Source organism: Leucopleurus acutus, assembly GCF_964270905.1.
Source record: "Leucopleurus acutus genome assembly, chromosome: 13".
Classification (NCBI taxonomy): domain Eukaryota; kingdom Metazoa; phylum Chordata; class Mammalia; order Artiodactyla; family Delphinidae; genus Leucopleurus; species Leucopleurus acutus.
Genome location: NC_139155.1, coordinates 78245226 through 78265332, shown reverse-complemented (window position 1 = coordinate 78265332; position 20107 = coordinate 78245226). Strand labels below are relative to the sequence as shown.

Here is a 20107-nt window from a genome sequence, read left to right as displayed (position 1 = left end):
ATCTCTTGCTTTCTGATTTTTTTCTCTTTTAAGTTTTAATATGAAAAATTTCAACCACACAAAAGTAAAGTGAACAGCGTAATAAACTCCCAAGTCACCCCCACTCTGTTCAAATGACTATCAATATTTTGCCATTCTTGTTTCATCTAGTTCCCCATCTTTTTTTCTGGAGTTGCTTTGGTTCTCCCTAACCCCTTTTAGAGGGAGCAGCCACTGCAACCTGGGGAATTAAAAGGAAACTCCTGTGGATGCCTGGGTGTCAGGCATGCACATATCTCCCTGAGAGAAGTCTGGGGGCAAAGGTGGAAATTAAGAACTAAGGGAATCCTGCCAGCAACTACAGGTCCTCAGAATAATTTCTGCTCTGAAAATCAACCAGGCACACTTGGCTCTAAATTTCCAACCTTTAAAAATGTCATTAAGATCTGTAGCTAGAAAAACTCAAATTTTAGTTTCTCCTATTTGGACATATGGGAAGATCATAAGATCACATTTGCCTTGAAACTTGAAATATCATAATCTAATACGGTGGGCTTTAGTTCCAGAGCTACTTATTTATTTTGGTAACACCTACTTCTTGCTTGCCAATTTTAACATAAATCTTAAGTTTTTAACCTCTCCCATCTTCCTTCTTTTTCTGTATTACATTCTTCAAGGACGTTTTTCTACCTTTTACTTGAAAATCATGGCCCTGTTGCCTTTGCAACTCTATTTCTAAACTTACACATTAGGAAATACACATAACTAAAATATATGCTAAAATTGAAAATGAAAAAATAAAGTTATAGAGATGGAGAACAAATTCGAGGTTGCCAGTGGTTAGGGAAGGGCATGGCTATAAAAGAGTAGCAGGACTCTTGTGATGAAAATTCTGTACCTTGACCGTGTGGTCACTCAAATCTACACACGTGATAAAACTGCGTAGACTTAAATACACACAAATAAGAGTGTATTAAACTGATGAAATCTGAGTAAGCTCCATGGACTTTGCAAATGTCAATTCCTGGTTTTGATATTGGGCTACAGTCTGCAAGACATTACCAATGGAGGAAACTGGGGGAAGGGTACACAGAACTTCTCTGCACTATTTTTTGCAACTTATGAATTTCTAATTACTTTTAAAGTTTTTTAAATGAACATTGGTAAATACTTAAAAACCTTTACTCCTTAGAATTACTCATGTTGTAATATAACAGCACACTCACTTTTCTCATAAAAACCAAACAATTTTGTAATTTCGAAATCGACAATTTTGTCATTGTTGTCCATTTTAAAATATTACCCTTTAAAGTGTTTGGAAATCCTGTGGACACACACACACAAAAGAACAAAAAATTCTAAGTAGCGAAATGATAAACTGCTCAATGAAACGCCCCAAGCATAACTGCTTACTAAAACCCACACTGTTTGAGACATCCCAGCATGATACTCTCCCACAGAGATACTAAATCCCTCGAGGGACAAGTATGGATACCAAGGAGCTAGAGGTCAGCATTCAGGGTACACAGGACCACAAACTAACGTAAGGGGGCTTTAGTTTTGAAGCGTATAGCCTCACAAAGCAGAAAAGAGAGGGGATGCAGAAAGGAGACAAAGTCAAGAGCCAAATCAATTCCCCAGGACAGTCTGTGGCATAATGAAATCTCAGAAGTCCGCCCCAATCAGGGTTCCTTACTGTTAGTCAGTTACCAATTTGGCATAAGGATCTAAGCAAACAGGTTTTCTCCAAGGGCACACATATAGTTTATGGTGCCAATTCCACATAACTGGCCCAACCACTTTCACTGAAATCCCAAGGCGGCTAGATTAAAAGAGAACCAGAGAGAAAGAGCGAGACAGAGAGAGCGAGCCCCCTCTAAAATAAAATCATAAAGCAGCAGGACACTCCATTCAACAGAAGGTCCTTTTCCTGTTTCAAAAATAAAAACACCACGAGAAACAAATGAAAATGCTACTTATTTTTATTACTTTGTGGTTTTCTTTTAATGCTTGAAAAAAACAAAGCCAAGTCACAAACTACTGGCCATCCATCGTCATCTTTGTGCAAAAGCTCTACGAAAAAAATCCTGGCTTAGAAGATCAGAGCCACCTCAGGGGTTCTGTTTAAGTATACTTTCTAATCTTATACATGTGCTCTAAAAATTAGGTTCAACCACAAAAACCCAAATCCAACTGGCCCAAGAGGGAAGAATTCTGGTGCACAATTGGACTACTGTGTTGCAAATTAAACTGTTCACACCTGCAGAATAATCTCACCAGCATAACCAATCTACCCTGGAATGCAGCCCCACGGTACCAAAAGGGGGATTTCTTCTTCCACCAGATCCTATCTTTCACTGATAAACTCTTTGGATGAGAAAACCAGCAGCAGATGTGAAAGCCACATGGCCCTCTACAAAGCAGGAGAGCAAAAGCAACGTAAAAAGAAATGATTCCTTAAACAGCAGCTCCCTATCAAGAATGAAGATTTTATCATCTAAGGCTGACTTTGTGGAAAGCTAGCTATTAGATAGACCCTGTTCCAAGACTTTGGCTAACAGCATCAGGCTGAAATCCAGGAGCTGGACTCGTTTAGCTACACCCTTGTTTTCAACTCTTGGGAACAGGGCCAATGTGTAAAGTTAGAATATAACAAATCCAACTTCCAAGGCAAAGAAGAAGACAATGTAGGTACTCTTACTTCATGCGGTCGATAGGCTCTGAGCATGGTTTACACTTCAAACATTTTTATTTTGTGAATTTTAGCCTCTGCATAGTTTCTTCCGAAAGATTTCCACACCCTGCATCAAAAAATATTTGCCAATACCCCCCCTTAACTGATGCTGTGGCAATCAAAAATACTGAACACTTTCTCAAATTCATATTTAAGTAGAAAAATAGTTTTGATTAAGCAAAATGCTTCACAATAGGGTAAAACCATAATAGGGGAATAAAGTAAAACCAGAAACTCTCTAAATTGTCTTGTATTTTGTGTCATTTCACTGAACTGCCATGGAGTTAGACAGCTCTAGAGTCTGTCTAGTTTTCACCACCCTCAAACTGCCGTAATATTTTTACCTGCATATTCATGGTGGTGTTTCGGATTTTTATTGTATAGTTCTCCTACCACTCAATTTCACCAAACTCTTTCTCCTGAAGGTACAGAAACTTGTATCAAATGCATTATAGGATTCAGGGATGGGAAACAGTAACCACTAAACAAATTACTTCTTTGGCAATGGATACTCCAGTGCCTTCTGGGAACACAGCTGTCCATGAAAAGCCAAATGGTCAATCACATACACATTTAACTTATGAGAAATTAGACACTCTTCACCAAAAGGAAGAGAATAACAAACTTTAATGATATAAATGCTTGCCTCTTAAAGCACGGCCAAAGCCACACTTGGCATCACCTGGTAGAAATGCAGATAATTGGGCCACACCCCAGACATCCTGAATCCGAATTAGCATTTTATCAAGATCCCCTGTGATTCATGCACACAATAAAGTCCAGCCTAGACTGTATCTCCCACCATTCCACGCCATGGGCACGTGCCCCAGAGTAGGCATGAGATGGGTGATGCCGATCTGCAGTTCCCTCGGTGGATCTCAGCTCTCACATGCCTCTCGCCTCACTGAGTGGAATTCTGATGTTTGAAGGGTAAATTGGATCATACAGTGGAACATGACTTCACTGTTTTGTCCCCAGGCTGACCCTCAGCTCCCAACCTAACGACTGGCGTGACTGAACCAAGGCCTTGCATCTTTGCATTAGAAACGGTGAGGACATTAACAGGTCTGGCGATCTCAGTAAAGGCAAGTACAACCTTGTCAGCCTTGAGCACGCTGCTACAGGTCAGCCATAACTCAGACTGCAGGAGGAACGCAGCTCTGGGACAGACGGTCACAAAAAGATAAACATGACATGGTGATATGGAACATAATCGTTTATGTTCAAGGTTGCTTTCCTTCAAGTAAAGCTGCTATCCAACTCATTATTTCTTTAAAGTTTGTCATTCTGTAAAGTAAATTTCTGCTGTGGAAGAGCTTCCCATACTTGAATTACACATGTAGGTAAATCCTGACCATCCATTAATGACAGCTTACCTGCGCACACCTTCCTAGTTCTTTTCTGTCCAGATACTGAAATATATTGATTGCCAACTCGTACGGCAGTTGGATATCAAAGAAGGGCACGTCATCCATTTCATTCTGAGGAGGAAAAATAAAAGAAACAAGCTTAAGATTCTGAGATATGAAAATGTTCATATTTACAGGCCCTTTAAATGACCAGCAATAGGCTTAAGTGGTGACAAGAGAGACGATGCTGATTCCCAGGAGAAGCAAAGCGTTCTCACTATTCTGCAGAGCAGAGTCATGGAACTAATTCAGAGCTTGACAGCTACTCTCAATTCTCCGACCCCCACAAGCTTACCCTCCTTACATTCACTTATAAACTCCACAAGACCATTTCCCGTAATGCTTCAGAAAGGAGAAGCAGGGGTACCATCTCACAACCTGGCGTGTGCCACAGGAATCAGTGCAAAGGCTTGTGGAAAACCTCTCAGCTTCTAAGGAAAGGTGAGTGGTAGGCAGTCAAGAAAGAGCCTTGGAATCAGGGAGGCCACTGGTCCTTCCAGGACAACTGCTACTAGCCCCCAACTTGGAGGGGGGTGAATGCCCACAGCGAAGAAATGCTGACCTAGGTCACTGCAGTGTTTTCATCAGGAAGAGGGGGATAGGGCTGTGAATGTGAGCAAAAAGTAAACAAGTGAAGTGCTGCTCTTGAGTAAGGTGAGTCCGTCTCCCCGTGGCCACAGGAGAAGCACAAGGTTTCCTAATGCACCCGGGGGCTTGTGCTGCTTAACCTGAGTGAGCCAGTGCAAACAGAGCAGTTCTTCTTCGGTGTCATTTATTAATGTGGAGAAATTAGAGCTTGCCTGCCTTTGGATAAGCAATTAGGGATGAGGTAACAGGCTTTATTTGAGAGATAAGGCTGTCATGACGATCCTGGTAGCACAAAGAAATACGAGGGTGAAACAGAAAAAAGGCCAAGTGTGCACATGGATCCCTCTGCCTGTTCCCGACTCCACCTGCCAAAGCTCACTTTGGTGTGTGCTCCTGTAAAGCTGGGGAAAGCAGAGCTCTGCATCCCAACAAAACTCGCTTAATACAATTCATGTTTAATAAGCTTTGGCTGACGTCGGTGACTTACTGGTTGCAAGCAAATTATTAATCCACCACTCAAACACAACAGTTGTATATTGCAAGGCTGCATGAAAAGAATCTCAGCATTTTTAAGGGAGTGTGAGCACCGACTCAAACCCTACCACGATTCAGGGTGAAGATTCTTTTGGAATCATGTTTCCATTCATCTAGGAGTCTCAGGGCTAAAAGATAATCCAGGGCATAAGGAGGTAATGTATTCAACTGCAAAAACCAAGGCTAAGCACGAAGGCCAAGAAGGATCTCTAGAGGAAAAAAGAGGAAGAGTTGACAGTTCTCGGCGGGTAAAGAAGGAACGGCATGTTAAATCAGGACAGAAGTGTTGGCTTTACAGAAAACAACAGAAAAAAATCTGCAAGTGTAATTGGAAGACAAAGGGGTCCTTGCCTAAAAAAATAATGGAAAGTCATTTGTCTAATGTCATGCTAGGTTCCCTCCTACAGCTAATCAGCTTTACTCATCGAGAGAGAGGCAACACTTTCTCTATGCCCAGATCCAACTTGAGACTCCTTACCGTAACTATGGAGGGAATGGAGGAAAGGTGCACACAGTACAAGACTATCCTTCACAGTCCTGGACTTCCTTCTGCTTTCTCTTTTGGATTTTTTGACTATGGTGAGGTGGAGAAGTCTACCTTATCCACTCAGTAAAGAAACAAGAGAAAAATGTTCCCTATCCTCATACAAGCAGAATAAAGGCAAAGAAAAGTCTGCACTCATGCAAACTGAACTCATAATTAGCTTTTTTTTTTCCTCCCCCCTGCCAGAGGCATTGCTTTCTTCAATTGGTCCCTTTGGGACTCCCTATAAACTGATGTCTGTACTTGACACTACTGCGATGAAGCATGAGAAGTCATCTCTGTTTTTAGTTTTGCTTGTGCAGAAAAGTCACAATTCTGGTGGCAGGTGCCTTCTCCCTTTTGCCGTTCAGTTGGCCAGTTCTCTATTCTCATCCTAGAAAATACCGCCTCTGCCTTAGCATACTCCAAACTCTGTCACCATCCTCCTTCATGCCAGCCCCCATGACCTCTGGGATGCAGCAGAGCATGGAGGGTTAGAGCACAGATTCCAACCGATCATCCTAGTTCTGCATCTGACTAGCCACGAGACCAGGCTAAATGCATCTGATTCTTAGCTTCCTCATCTATGAAACAGATATTAACACACCTAATATGTTATTCATGGGGCAGTTATGAGAATAAAATGAAATAATGCATGGAAAGGGCCTGGCACAAGTACCCAGGCTCAGCATGCAATAACTGATTGCTAATAGTACTATTTTCTTTCCTTGAGTGGCATTCCAGGTCCCTTTTTTTCCTTCAACACATACTTTTGATTAGGTCCACATTCCGCGTAGCCCCCACGTCAGCTTGTTGTTTACACAGAAAGTTGTCTCCCCTTGTCACGAGATAAGCACATGATAGTCGATGACAGTGGAAAGGGGATGGTACAGCAGAAGCTGTCATTCACAAGTATGAATACTGAAAGTATCCACACAACAAGGGCTTTTCCAAGAGGGCTTTAAAAACAAGAATCATCAATTTAAAAAGGTTATACCACAGTAATAACTACAGACGGATCTGCTCTAGTGCACAGAGGATGAGAAGGAGGTAGCCAGCAGGGTGTGAATGACCAGTCCGGGGTATTAGGGCTCCCACACCAACAAACAGTCAGAGACTCCATGCTGGTCTCACTGCTAACACACGGTGTTATTGTTCTTGATCATTTATAAGTTCTGGAGAGCAACAACTGCTTCAAAGCATTGAATTATAATTATATAAACACCAACGTCACAAAGCCAAACTTTTTTTTTAAATCACTGTGCTCTTAGAAAAGGGAACTCTCCTACACTGTTGGTGGGAATGTAAATGGATACCGCCACTATGGAGAACAGTATGGTGGTTCCTTCAAAAACTGAAAAAAAACTACCATATGACCCAGCAATCCCACTACTGGGCATATACCCTGAGAAAACCATAATTCAAAAAGAGTCATGTACCACAATGTTCACTGCAGCACTATTTACAATAGCCAGGACATGGAAGCAACCTAAACGTCCACTGACAGATGAATGGATAAAGAAGATGTGGCACATATATACAATGGAATATCACTCAGCCATAAAAAGAAACGAATTTGAGTTATTTGTAGTGAGGTGGATGGACCTAGAATCTATCATACAGAGTGAAGTAAGAGAAAGAGAAAAACAAATACCGTATGCTAACACATATACATGGAATCTAAAAAAAAAAGGTTCTGAAGAACTTAGGGGCAGGATAGGAATAAAGAAGCAGACGTAGAGAGTGGACTTAAGGACACGGGGAGGGGGAAGGGTAAGCTGGGACGAAGTGAGTGGCATGGACATATATACACTACCAAATGTAAAACAGATAGCTAGTGGGAAGCAGCCGCATAGCACAGGGAGATCAGCTAAGTGCTCTGTGACCACCTAGAGGGGTGGGATAGGGAGGGTGGGAGGGAGACACAAAAGGGAGGGGATACAGGGATATATGTATACATATAGCTGATTCACTTTGTTATACAGCAGCAACTAACACAACAATGTAAAGCAATTATACTCCAATAAATGTTTAAAATAATAATAAAATAAAAGGTGTGAAGAGTGGGAAAAAAAAAATCACTGTGCTCTTAGAATTGCATCTAAACTGCAAAATGATGGTCAATCCCAAACAGATCAAGTCCCAGATTCTTATGTAAATGATCTTCCCTGTTGCTACCACTGGCTGGGAATGGCAGGAAAAAAAAAAGAAACCAACATACTAAAGGAAGGTCCACATCTCCACATCTTAAGAAATATGTAGACCCACAAGGTCAGGAGACCAAATGCTGAAGTTTCATGTTGCACCCTTAGCATCCTTCTGGCAAGACATTCTATCATTGGCTCTTGTAGTGGAGGCTGTGGTGGGTCACTCAGATTCCCCCTCTGGATCCATGACACCTTCGCCCCAGATGCCCAGAATGCTGCCTGCCACTGGCTCATAGCTGTGTCCCTTCCCAGGCACTGCCCTTGGCCAAAAAGCTGCCTCATTCCAGGTTACACTCCCTCCTCAAGGGCAGTGTGCATCCAATGACTACTCAACAGCTGAATATAAAGACTCTATGTGGGACCCCTCAGAAAGGCCAACCCATGAAACCACCTGCATGCAAATCTCTATCTCAGAGTCTGTTTCACGGAAATTCTAATCTTTATTCCCAAATAGTCCTGTGTTCAGCACATTCACAAGGGCTCTTATGCACAACTCCAGAGACATTAGGTAACCTACTTCCCTTTCTACTAAGGAGGCAACAGTGGAATGCAGGTAAGTTAGAGTGATGTTATTATACCAAAAAACAAAAAACTAGAGCAGCTTCAGGGTTAAATCACCCATAAACTTCTCTCTCTTATTATTAGTAACATATCACCTGGGGAACACCTTACAAAAGATTGAGAGTTACGAGCATGCTGGATCCTGTGGTTAAAAATCCAATTCTTTTACAGGTACAGCATAATTTGACAAGGATGTGGAGCCACATCCTGGACAGAGGCTGCAGCCCAGTAACCACATATACCTTAATAGTAGCAGCAAGAAGGTCCTAAGCACTCTCATTTGGTACTACCCTGGTTCACAAAGTAAAAAAAAAAAAAAAAAAAAAAAACCACTACTTTCTACTAGTGTGCAGAGAAGTACCCTGCCATCTAAAAGGTGCTATCAGTGCTCGCTTCAGCAGCACATATACTAAAATTGGAACGATACAGAGAAGATTAGCATGGCCCCTGCACAAGGATGACACGCAAATTCGTGAAGCGTCCCCTATTTTTAGCAATTATACTCCAATAAAGATGTTAAAAAAAAGAATTTAACTGCAGTCTCTAAATAGAAAAAAAATTAAAAATAATAAAAGGTGCTATCAGACTTCCATCTAGGCTATTTTGAAGCATACAGCCACCCTGAAAGTTATGGGCCACATTAACCAACTATATCTATAGTAACTTAAATATGGAAATGGACAAGTTGGCAGTTCAGAAACTAAGATATTCCAAGAAGAAAAGAGACACTTGACATATAGGAAACGTGGTCGTACTATAAAAAAATCAGTATGACTACAATGTTTAGAGAATAGTTTAGAATGGACAAATTTATGCTACAGAAGACCATACAGAAGACCAATAAATTTAAAGTATTAACATTCCTTCAAATTTAAAGAAGGACACCCTTTGGACAACATACAACTTGGGTTTTAATTTTTTTTTAAATGGTTGAGATATTGATTCTCTCTCCAATATTGGTGACTCTTGTCCTGTATTATACATCAAAATCATCTGTGGAGGGTGTGTGTGTGTGTGTGTGTGTGTGTGTGTGTATACATCAAAATCACCTGTGGAGGGTGTGTGTGTGTGTGTGTGTGTGTGTGTGTGTGTGTGTGTGTGTTTAACCAAAAGCCCAGGGACTCACTCAGACCTAATGTCCCAAATTCCCAGGGATGGGGCTCAAGCAACTCTTCCTCAGGAATCCTCATACAAACCAAAAGTTGAGAACCACGACCCTCACTTACCAAAAGACTTAAGAATCAATCCTTTCCCAATCAAGCCAAAAGAAAAAAAAAAAAAGCCACCACAAAGGGGTCATGTTACTTTGTTAATTCAAAGTCAGTGAATACTAGATTTTCCCAAAGTCTACTGGACTTACTCCAAAAAACGCTAAGAGAAATTGCAAATAGATCCATCCCCAGGGAGGCTGATTTGTACTCTTATGTGCTAATGTAAGACTAAGTCTGTAAATGGACTGGTTTTGTGCCTTACTGTTAGAAATTTAATCTGTCTTCTCTTGTTTAGTAGAAGGAGGGATAATTACTAAGAGCCAAATCAGTAAAAAGTGAAGAAATTGACTTAAAGTTTGTTCCCAGTGTAATCTCCAGGGCAAACAACAGGAAAGATCTCTCTAGATGGTGTTTTAAGAAACTAAAAAAGCACCTGAGTTCAAACAATAGATACATAGCATTTCTGCTAAATCTATCACTGAAAGGAGACTGTTTTCCACATGAATTTATCTCAACTTTCTACATACTGCTAAGGAGTAGACACACACAATCTCAATCAGAAGGAACAGATGAGTTCCAGTTTCACCCGCATTTTCTTTAAGAAAAATAAAATTAGTTGATTAGGGGGAAAAAAGGTCTGAAACACTGCCAAGATAAACAGCCATTCATTTACATTCCCAAATGTGTCTCAAAACACGTTCTTATTTATACAAAAGAAAAAAAATGACAAAAGTCCACCAAAATGTTAACAGCTGTAGCCACTGAGCAATAACATTACAAGAGATTTTTGTTTTTGTCTTTCTGTTCTTCTGAATTTCCTCAATATTTTTACAATAACCATGTTTCACAAAGAAAAACAATACATTTGTAAGATAAGGTGTTTTATGTTCAAAACACTATCTGAATTCAGGTCCATGCCAGGTGCTGGGGGGAGGGAGGTACTGTTAGCAAATGTATAAGAAATGATATCAACACCCAAAGAGCTAAAATCTTTTATAGAGCTAAATCACTGTCACATAAAATGGAATAAAAACTGGAGTCTACAAAAGGCAATAGAGATAGCCCCCCAAGGTATTCCCAAGTTCATCAGGAAGCCAGCTATTTAGAACCTGGAAATCACTTCTCCGAAGCAACAATGCTGTAAAGAGTGGTTAAGCTCCCAAGCAGTCCACAAAAAGCCAACTTATCTTTTAACATTTAACCTAATCCCTTGCCTTGCTATGAGAAAGAGCAAAAGGTATTCAATAAATTTTTGTTGACAGCATACGTGGATGATATAGCTGAACTTTAACACTACAACATCTAACAGGTACATTGCACTGCATACAGTAGATGCACATTAAACGTCCATGGGATTTGATTTTTTTTAATGCGCTTCCCAACTTCAAGAGCCATTATCATTCACCACCTACTGGTATGATTCCCCTGGGCACTCTGGCAAGGGGTGGACACAGAGAGCAATCTAAACGATTGGGCAGCGAGGGCTGGGGCAACCCCAGGAGGCTGGGCAGTGGAGAAAGATAGGGAGGCAGAGGACGCACGACCTCTGCTTTCAAAGCCCCCTTTTAGTCGGATACAGTTTTTCTCTCCAGAAAGAAGTCAGCAGGGGAGGGGGAGGGGGAGCTCCCTTATCAAAAGCTTCCGGTCCCAGAGGGGCCTGTGTGGGTATGGTTTGTTTGTGGAAAGAGTTTCACGTCAAGGGTCCCAAATACTCCAAACACATTCGTACCATCAAAATTGGCTATATAATTTGTAGAGCCCAGTGGAAAATGGAAATGCGGGGCCCCTTGTTTAATATTAAGAATGTCAAGATGGCAACAACAGAGCATTAAACCGAGCACACGGTGCTTCTAAGCCTGGGGCCCTATGTGACCACACAGGTCACACGGGCCCACGAGGCCAGCTGGCCCTGGCCACCACAGAACCTTTGCACTTGCCATTCTCTGCCTAGAATGCCCCCCCCAATCTCTGCACACTTGCTCCCTCACCTCTTCCATAAGCATGACCTTCCTAGGAAGGCCTCTTGGCTAGCACTATCCCCAACACATACACACTCTGTCCCTTCCACCTGCTTTCTTCTTCTCCAGGGCATCTATTACCTGACAATTATTTGTTCATTGTCCATCTCCCTCTTGCCCAGAATGTGGGCTTTATAAGAGCATGAATTTTTTCTGACTTGTTCACTGCTGTAGCCTCAGTGCCTAGAATAGTACCTGGTACCAAGAAGCCACCTAATGAGTACTTGAGCAGTGAATGAATGGAGCCCAGGCTGCTTCAAGCAGCAGAACCTTTCAACAAACAGACGTCCTAAGTTACAAGTTGTTCTAGTGTACACAGAGACCATTACAAAACATGTCCAAGTAGACATGTGCTCACTCGTAACAGGAAAAAAATACATGGCACTGACAAGAAAACGTTTTAGTTGGAGTAAAGGAAAAGGCAGAGAACCTTGGGCTGGAGGGATCAGGGGAGAGTTAACATAGGAACAAGAATCAAGTTAAGCCTTAAAAGGAAGGAAGGCAAAGGACAGAAAGAGGAAGGAAAGTCACTCCAGGTAAGCCAGTGCCTGAGCTCACATTTGACTCGGTTGCCTTCTCATTTTGTATTAGTCAGTTCCCCTACTTGTTTCTAACTTTAAAAAAAGAGGAACGTCAAGTCATCAAATTGACCTGCTGACAACATAGATGTAGGCTCTGACAAATTAAATATTGACAAAGTGAGCAATAAATACTGGCCAACAGTATTAAAACTTTCATCAGGCCTGAAAACCCAAATCGTAACGCTCTGAATGTTCACAGGGGTTCTAACCATCACAGAGCCTCCTTGTGAGGCTGTTGCTGAAAGCAGCAGCTCTGCCCATGCTATTTCAATTCCACACCTGCCGACGGGGCCCCCACTGCACTGAGTACCATAGGCGGGGTTACAAGAGGAAGACAAGAGACGCCGCCCTCCAGGGATTCCAGGAGGCGGTCTGAAGCAAGAGGCTCACCAGGGATAAGCTTTAACAAAGAGGAAGTGAGATAGTATAATGAACTTTTCTGCAATACTAATGATAATAATAGCACCAGCTTTAATTTACTGTCTACTTATTGTAAGCCAGCTTGGTGCACTAAGAATGTCCCAGCCTCTACACAAGATCGTACTAGCCTGGTCCTCATCTGATAAGTAAGGCAGGGTGAGTGACCTGCCCAAGGTCAGACAAGTCCACAGCAGAGACCGCACCTGAACTCAGGTCCACCCGATTCTGAGCCTGGACTTGTAACCAAAGCCATCCTGCTCCATTAATGTTACCCTTTCAGTTAAAAGAAGCAACACTAGGCTTCTGAGGTCAGGGACTGTGTCCATTCTGCTTACTACTGATTCCCCGGCACCCAGCTGATCCATAAATGTGTTGGATGAACAGAAAACACCTACATTGCTACAGTTAGTGCCGCTTCAAACAGTTACCCACTTAAAGTGGTCATCTGTCATTTCTGCCCAACATCCATCCCCTCTTTTCTTTTAGGAAACCACCCCACTCTTGGTCAACATGGCTTAGGTGGGGCTGACCCCACTCTTACCTTCAGGAGTGGGCAGTGGATATGAGCCTGGCCAGTTTGCGTCAGTGACTGGTTTGAGGATGGCTCCATGACCCAGTCTGGATCAATGGGAATTTAAGTTCATAACTTCTGCTGCATAAAACAGATGCTCTCTTTCCCCCGGGTTGATAAGCTGACAGAATATAAGACTGGAGTTGCTGGCAGCCATTTTATCCCAAATTGGGGTAAAGCCAATTCTATGAATAAAGCCAAGGCTATGAATAAAGCCAACAAAAGGAAAGCAGGACTGAGAGATGGAGAGATTTCTACAGAGAAAAACAATCTATAACTATTGAGGTAACTGATGTTAACTAAACTTACTGTGGTAATCAGCTTGTAACATATACACGTGTCAAGTTACCATGCTGTAGCTGTTAGTGCTCTATGTCAATTATATCTCAGGAAAACTGGGGTGGGGGGAGGATAAATAAAAGAGAGATGGAGAGACTGCTAGTTACATCATAAAACCACCCAGAACAAGGACCACACCTGGAATTTTCAGTTACATGAATCAACAGATTCCAGTTTGGTTTTTTTTTTTTTTTTTTTTTTTTTTTTTGCGGTATGCGGGCCTCTCACTGTTGTGGCCTCTCCCGTTGCGGAGCACAGGCTCCGGACGCGCAGGCTCAGCGGCCATGGCTCACAGGCCCGGCCGCACCGCGGCATGTGGGATCTTCCCGGACCGGGGCACGAACCCGTGTCTCCCGCATCGGCAGGCGGACTCTCAACCACTGCGCCACCAGGGAAGTCCCCAGTTTGGTTTTTTTTAAGCCAGTTTGAGTTGGGTGCTGACTGCTTGCAGCCCAGAGTCCTGACACATCACCTAAATAGAGACGGGACTGAGCAACTGGATTTCATAACCACCACAGTGAAGAGAGCAGCAGCATACTTGCAGTTATACTCCACTATCTGCGAGAAGCCCGAATTTACTGAGAAAGGGAAAAAAGACAAAAAAGACAAAGTGCCTACTGCCTCTAAAATTCTATGCAGGGCTGTATCATTTCTTTCACTAACTCAACCATATACCAAGAAGACAATTTAGGTGTCCCTAACTCACCACCTGAAACAGATGGTTTCTAAGCACTACTACTAAAAGCTTCACAAGAGAAGATGAGGCTCAATGGGAGTCGTTTCTAAGTTTTCGTTTCAGCTGGGCTTGTCCATCAAAGGTCTTGCCTGTACCCAGCCATGTGACACTGTAAGGTGATGCTGTTCATGTGCCCATCAAGAGGCAATTTCACGCCTGACTGCTAACGTACTAGTTGTTCTTGCTCTAGTGATGATACTGAAAACTGAAGTGAAAGAGACTGCACCAAAAATACAACAGGATGTGCTGGTATAACAGAGTGCTCCAAAGGTGAGGAAAAAAGGGGAGAGGGGCTGTTAGGAGGTGGTACCGGCTTTTTATTTCCCTTTCATGTCAACTGGATGAGCCTGTCAGAGTTTCTGGGGAGTCCCAAATGAACTAAATTTTCCTTTTCAGGAGTCACCCACAGATCAAAGGATTCTTGGGAAGACATAAGGCAAAGATCACAAACTCATGGCCCAAGGCAAATCTAGTCAAAGGAAAGGCGTCATTTTCTATCCTGTACATATGTTAACAAAAACTAAAAGTGGGAAGAATTTTTGTGGTAGATAGTTATATTAACTAGTCCCCTAATTTGTTCACGCCTCTCTGTGTTCAATCATTTGGGTATCCGACTCTGGGTGAGGCCATATGAATTGCATTGGTCAATGAGACAATAACAAACATGACCTAGGCAGAGACTTCAAAAGCACTTGGGCATTGGGACTTGCCTTTTTGCTGCTCTCATAACTCTGGTAAGGTCCACCCAGGGCTAATGTGCTGGAAGATGAGACACATAATCCAGACACACACACACACAACCAGAAGTGGAGCTGCCTCGCTGACAGGAGTTAACCTCAGACAGGTACATAACCTCAGACATGAGCCCACTCACACCCAGCTCAACTGTCACTCTGCAAGATGGTGAGCTAAATAAATCTTGGTTGTCTTAAACCAAAGTTTTCGGGGTTTTTTGGTAGCAAAAACTGATAGAGCCCACATAAAAATACATAATCGCAATTTGGGGGGAAAAATCCCTAAAGACTCTGCAACACCAGGACCACATTCCTACTACACGGCAACAAGCAGCTGACCTGGGCAGAGGCTCTCGCTTTTAGCCCAGCCACAGCTTAACATTTTCCAATTCGTCACTATCATCTCATCCATGCTAGGGTCACGTTCAGTTGCCATATGTCGTCTCAGTTGGGTGGTGGTATATTTATGGCAAAGAAGAAAGTGAAATACTATATTCCACATACTCCTATTACTATGAAAAGTGAAAAAAAAAGTACAACCACTTTGGAAAACGGTCATTATCTACTAAGGCTGAACATACACATATCTTGTAACCCAGCAATTCCACTCCTAAGCAAATACCCAAGAAGAGTGTGTACGTATGTTCCAAAAGATGTACAAAATGTTCACAGCAGCACTATTCCTGACAGCCCCAAACTGGTTATTAACAAACTAGTTATCAGTAATGCCCATCAGGGCTTCCCTGGTGGCGCAGTGGTTGAGAGTCTGCCTGCGGATGCAGGGGACGTGGGTTCATGCCCCAGTCCGGGAAGATCCCACATGCCGTGGAGTGGCTGGGCCTGTGAGCCATGGCCACTGGGCTTGTGCGTCCGGAGCCTGTGCTCCACAACGGGAGAGGCCACAACAGTGAGAGGCCCGCGTACAGCAAAAATAAATAAATAAATAATAATGCCCATCAACAGTAGAATTATTAAGATGTGGCATATTCATAGGGATAAATCTCATACATAATGCTGTGCACAAGAACCCAAAAGTATGTGTTGTATGATTCTACTTATATAGTTCAAAATCAGATAAAATTAAAATAAGACGCTAGAAGTCAGGTGAGTGGTTACCCTTGGGTGGAATGGCACACATACGGGTTCTGAAAAGCTGGTAATGCTGTTCTGTAACCTGGGTGCTGTTTACACTGATGTGTACACTCTTGGAAATACATCAAGATGTACATTTATGGTTGGTACACTTCAATAGAGAGGTTGCCTTTTTGTTTTAATTTTTAAAAAGTGGGGAAACAAGACCCAGAGGAGGGCTGTGCTTCAAGAAAAAATGGTTAAGTATTTTTCTTTAGGGGTATTGTGAAGACAATATCTACACCGTTATGTTTACTACTTAATGTGACAAAAAGAACGGTAGCCGTTATGAAACAAATTATTACAAAAGTATGGCTGGAATCTGAAGACACAATGCCTGATGAACTAGGGAAAAAAGGATCAAATGAGTAACATGTAGCCTACTTCACTCATCTGCATTTCCTCCCTGCCCTCTGTGGGCTTTGGGACTTACAACCCCTGAAATACCTTTTCTATAAAGGCTGCCATCATTTCTCAGACTGAAGATACTGGGTGGGTCCCTTAAAACAATTACTTTCCTAAACCTCATCTGTCATATGGGGCTAATGCTGTCCACTGGTGAGGGCCATTGGGAGAACTGAAGAAGACAACGTCTCTAAACCCTGACAAGACAATACCCAGGAGACAAACAAGTAAGCACGCAATGAATTATGATTACTTTATTTTTTATTTATAGCAGTGTTACTGATGATTGCTAAGTACAAAAAACAAACAAAAAAACAAAACCACTAGCGGTACCCAAAGTGTGGATGCTCCTCACGGTAGCCTAGAGCCTAGCAGAGCCTAATGTGGTGATTCCAAAGGGAGTAGAAGGGATCAAGGGCATATACTCCAGGGCAGGCTTTTTCTAACTATAAATGAAACAGATTCTGAAGTCCCTTGGATCCTCCAGCAGGCAGGCCGCTTCCATTTTTAGGATACTTCAGTTACGGCTCCACTACTTTTGGTATCAATGCCTGTGCCTCAGGAATGTTAGGACTAGAAAGACTAGGGAATCCAGACTTCAAACCAAAATAAGCTGTACAGCTGAGAACAATGTCTCAAACTCACCTGATCATCCCAATCACCAGGTTTCTGGGCCCCTCCTCTGGAAACTGATGCAGCAGGGCTGGGAAGGGCCAGAACCTATATTTTAATAAGGCTTAATGTGACTGTTACAGCAAGTCAAGTTTAGGGAACTCCTACCTGGTGAAATTTAAAGTCCAACAGATCTGAATCCAAATTCAATCCCGAGAACTTGCAGCTGGGTAACCCTGGGCAAATTACAGAAAACCTGCATTTCCTCATTTGTAAAATGAGACTGACAATACCTACCTCCCAGGACTGTTGTGACTCCTGAATACAATGCCACATTCAGTGCGGAGGATTTGCGAGGCCCCAAATGTGCCTTTGTCCTAATAATCCACATTCCTGTTTCTCTTTACCCCCAAAGCTGGTCTTGCCTCAGCCTACAAGTTTACTTTTATGGGGATAACTTGTGTGTAGATCTGGACTAGCCTGAACGACTTATCAGGTGCTAAGTCACCTTCCCAAGGCATTGACAAATTTAATTTTTACATGTCAGACTTCTTCAGTGATGACCCGCTTCTTACACAAGCACGCATGACGCCAATATGAATTTTCATATATAAGAATTAACACATTAAATGAGAACGCTTATAACACACACACACAAAGTTGATATCTAACCTTAGAGATAGGCAGAGCACAGAACCAGAAACTCTGTGAAATCTTATAGCTACTAATGTTATTTGAATATAACTACATATTATGTTGAATAAGCCATTTCTTCTGGAAACAGCTTAGCAATTACAGAATTACTCCCTATTGAGAAGCCATAGACGCTGCCTTTGAGCCCAATTTAAGTCACTAAAACCTGCTGCCTTTTTCCAACTCTTAAACATGAATGTGTTTCAGGTGATCTTGATTGTGACAACTCTGTGAAAGGGGCTTTTTTTTTTTTTTTTAAGAGAAAGGGTTCCTAGCTTACTCCAGATTCTGTAAGGGATTCATGCCCCACAAAATGTGCACTATGATTAGCATGGAGGTTCTTATCAAAAGTTTTTTTTCTGCTTTAACTGAAGTAATACATGAACAGTTAGAAATACTTGAACTGTACAAACACTATATAGAGAAAAGTTAAAATTCCTTCCTATCCACGTCGTGAGTTCTCCTCCACAAAGGCAACCTTGTTAAAAGTTTAGGAACCCTTCTAGATCAGGATTTCTCGGTCTCATACTTGCTGACATTTTAGACCAGATAATTTTTTGTGGATGCTGTCCTGTGCATTGTAGAATGTTCATGAGCATTCCTGGCCTCTACCCACTAGACGCCTGCAGCGAACACACCCCCGCCCCAATTGTGGCATCTAAAAATGTCTGCAGACACTGCCAAAACGGGGGGACAAAATCGCCCCCAGCTGGGAACCACACCTTCCAGAGATACTCAATGCACGCACAAACACAGGGGTGTGTACCTCTACTCATTTCCCCACCCCCACACTGTGGCACACAGTTACTTTCCAACTCATTAGGCCATTTGTACCGGGGCGACGGCCAGCCCGTGCCTCGGCGGGACGCGACGGCCACTCACCAGGTCCCGGATGAGCTGATCCACCAGCTGCTCCCCGCCGCCGGCAGCCTCGCGGGCCGGAGGGGAGCGGGAACGGCTCGCCGCCTCCTGCCTCTCGGCCCGGGTCGCCCGCGCCGCCGGGGGCCGCCCCGCGCCCTCCAAAAGGCCCTGGGCCAGCGCCAGGTACCCCGAGGCCTGCTGCTCGCCGCGCCCAGGGACCACCTCGGGCCGCCACGGCCGTCGCTCGGCAGCCTCGGGCCGCCGCCGCTTCCTCAGCGCCTGGGCCTGCGCCAGCTCCTCCTGCCAGTGCCGGCGGAACTCGTCCAGACTGTGGTCGGCCATCGCCGCCGCTCCCGGCCCGCCGCGTCCCCCTCGGCCCACCAGGTGCCACGGGACGGTCCCTCCGCGGGAAGTGTCCGCCGCCACCGGAAACCGCCGCCGCTGCCGCGCTCGGGTTCCGGGTGGCCTGCCCGGCCCCGCCCCGCCCCCAGTGCTCCCCTCCGGCTGTCCCTGGCGCTTTGGCTTGCGGCAACCCAGGCCGAGGTCTGTGCCCTGCCCCCGCCCCCAGCTTTTCAACTTTCCGCCTGTGGCTTTTGCCAAGCGCAGAGTGTGCGCCAAGCCCTGTTTTTTCATTCAAACATGCATTGAGCAACTACTATGTCAGATGCTGAGAATTCAGTATTTGAATCCGCAGCAACAAAAATAATCTCTTCCCTCTTGGGGTTTGCATTCAAGTGAGGGGGTGGGAAGGAGGAGGCGTTCAACAAACGAATATGAACGTTTGAATCCGTGGGAGGCGTTATGAAGAAGCTAAAACAAGGTAAGGTAATAAAACAAGGCGAGGGACGGGGATGGGAGAATTACTTTTAGAAGGATGGTCAGAGAATGGACTGTCTGATATGTCATGTGAACTAAAAGCTAAATGAGGAGAGAAACCAGCCATGGGAAGATCAGATCTCAGAAGAGATCTTTCCGGAAGGAACTGCAAGTGAGAGGGCTATGAGATTGGAAAGAAAGAGGCATACAATAGCATACCAACTTCTAAGGGCTTTGTATCTGTCGTTCGCTCCTCAGGGACTTTTATCCCCACCTTGACCTGGTTAACTCTTACACATCTTTCATATCTCAGTTCTCCTCCCAAACCCCGCCCCCTCAAATCAGGTCTCCCTGCTATTTATTCTTAACAGCATCCCATACTTATAGCACAGAACACAATTTGTAATTTTATATCTGTGTGATGTCTTACTAACATCTCCCTTC

The 20107-nt window shown here is 43.5% G+C and overlaps 1 protein-coding gene across 1 annotated transcript in view; it reads right to left on the bottom strand.

Moving 5' to 3' along the window:
• FBXW8 (F-box and WD repeat domain containing 8) overlaps positions 1-19230 on the bottom strand; it is a 114308-nt gene extending 95078 nt beyond the window's left edge. The window contains exons 1-2 of the mRNA XM_082852950.1: positions 18869-19230; positions 4090-4194 (exon numbers count right to left, since the gene is read on the bottom strand). Of these exons, the coding sequence (XP_082709076.1) occupies positions 4090-4194; positions 18869-19189 (426 nt within the window). The 5' untranslated portion in view covers positions 19190-19230. The remainder of the gene's footprint in view (positions 1-4089; positions 4195-18868) is intronic.
• Between the last annotated feature and the right edge of the window lie 877 nt (positions 19231-20107).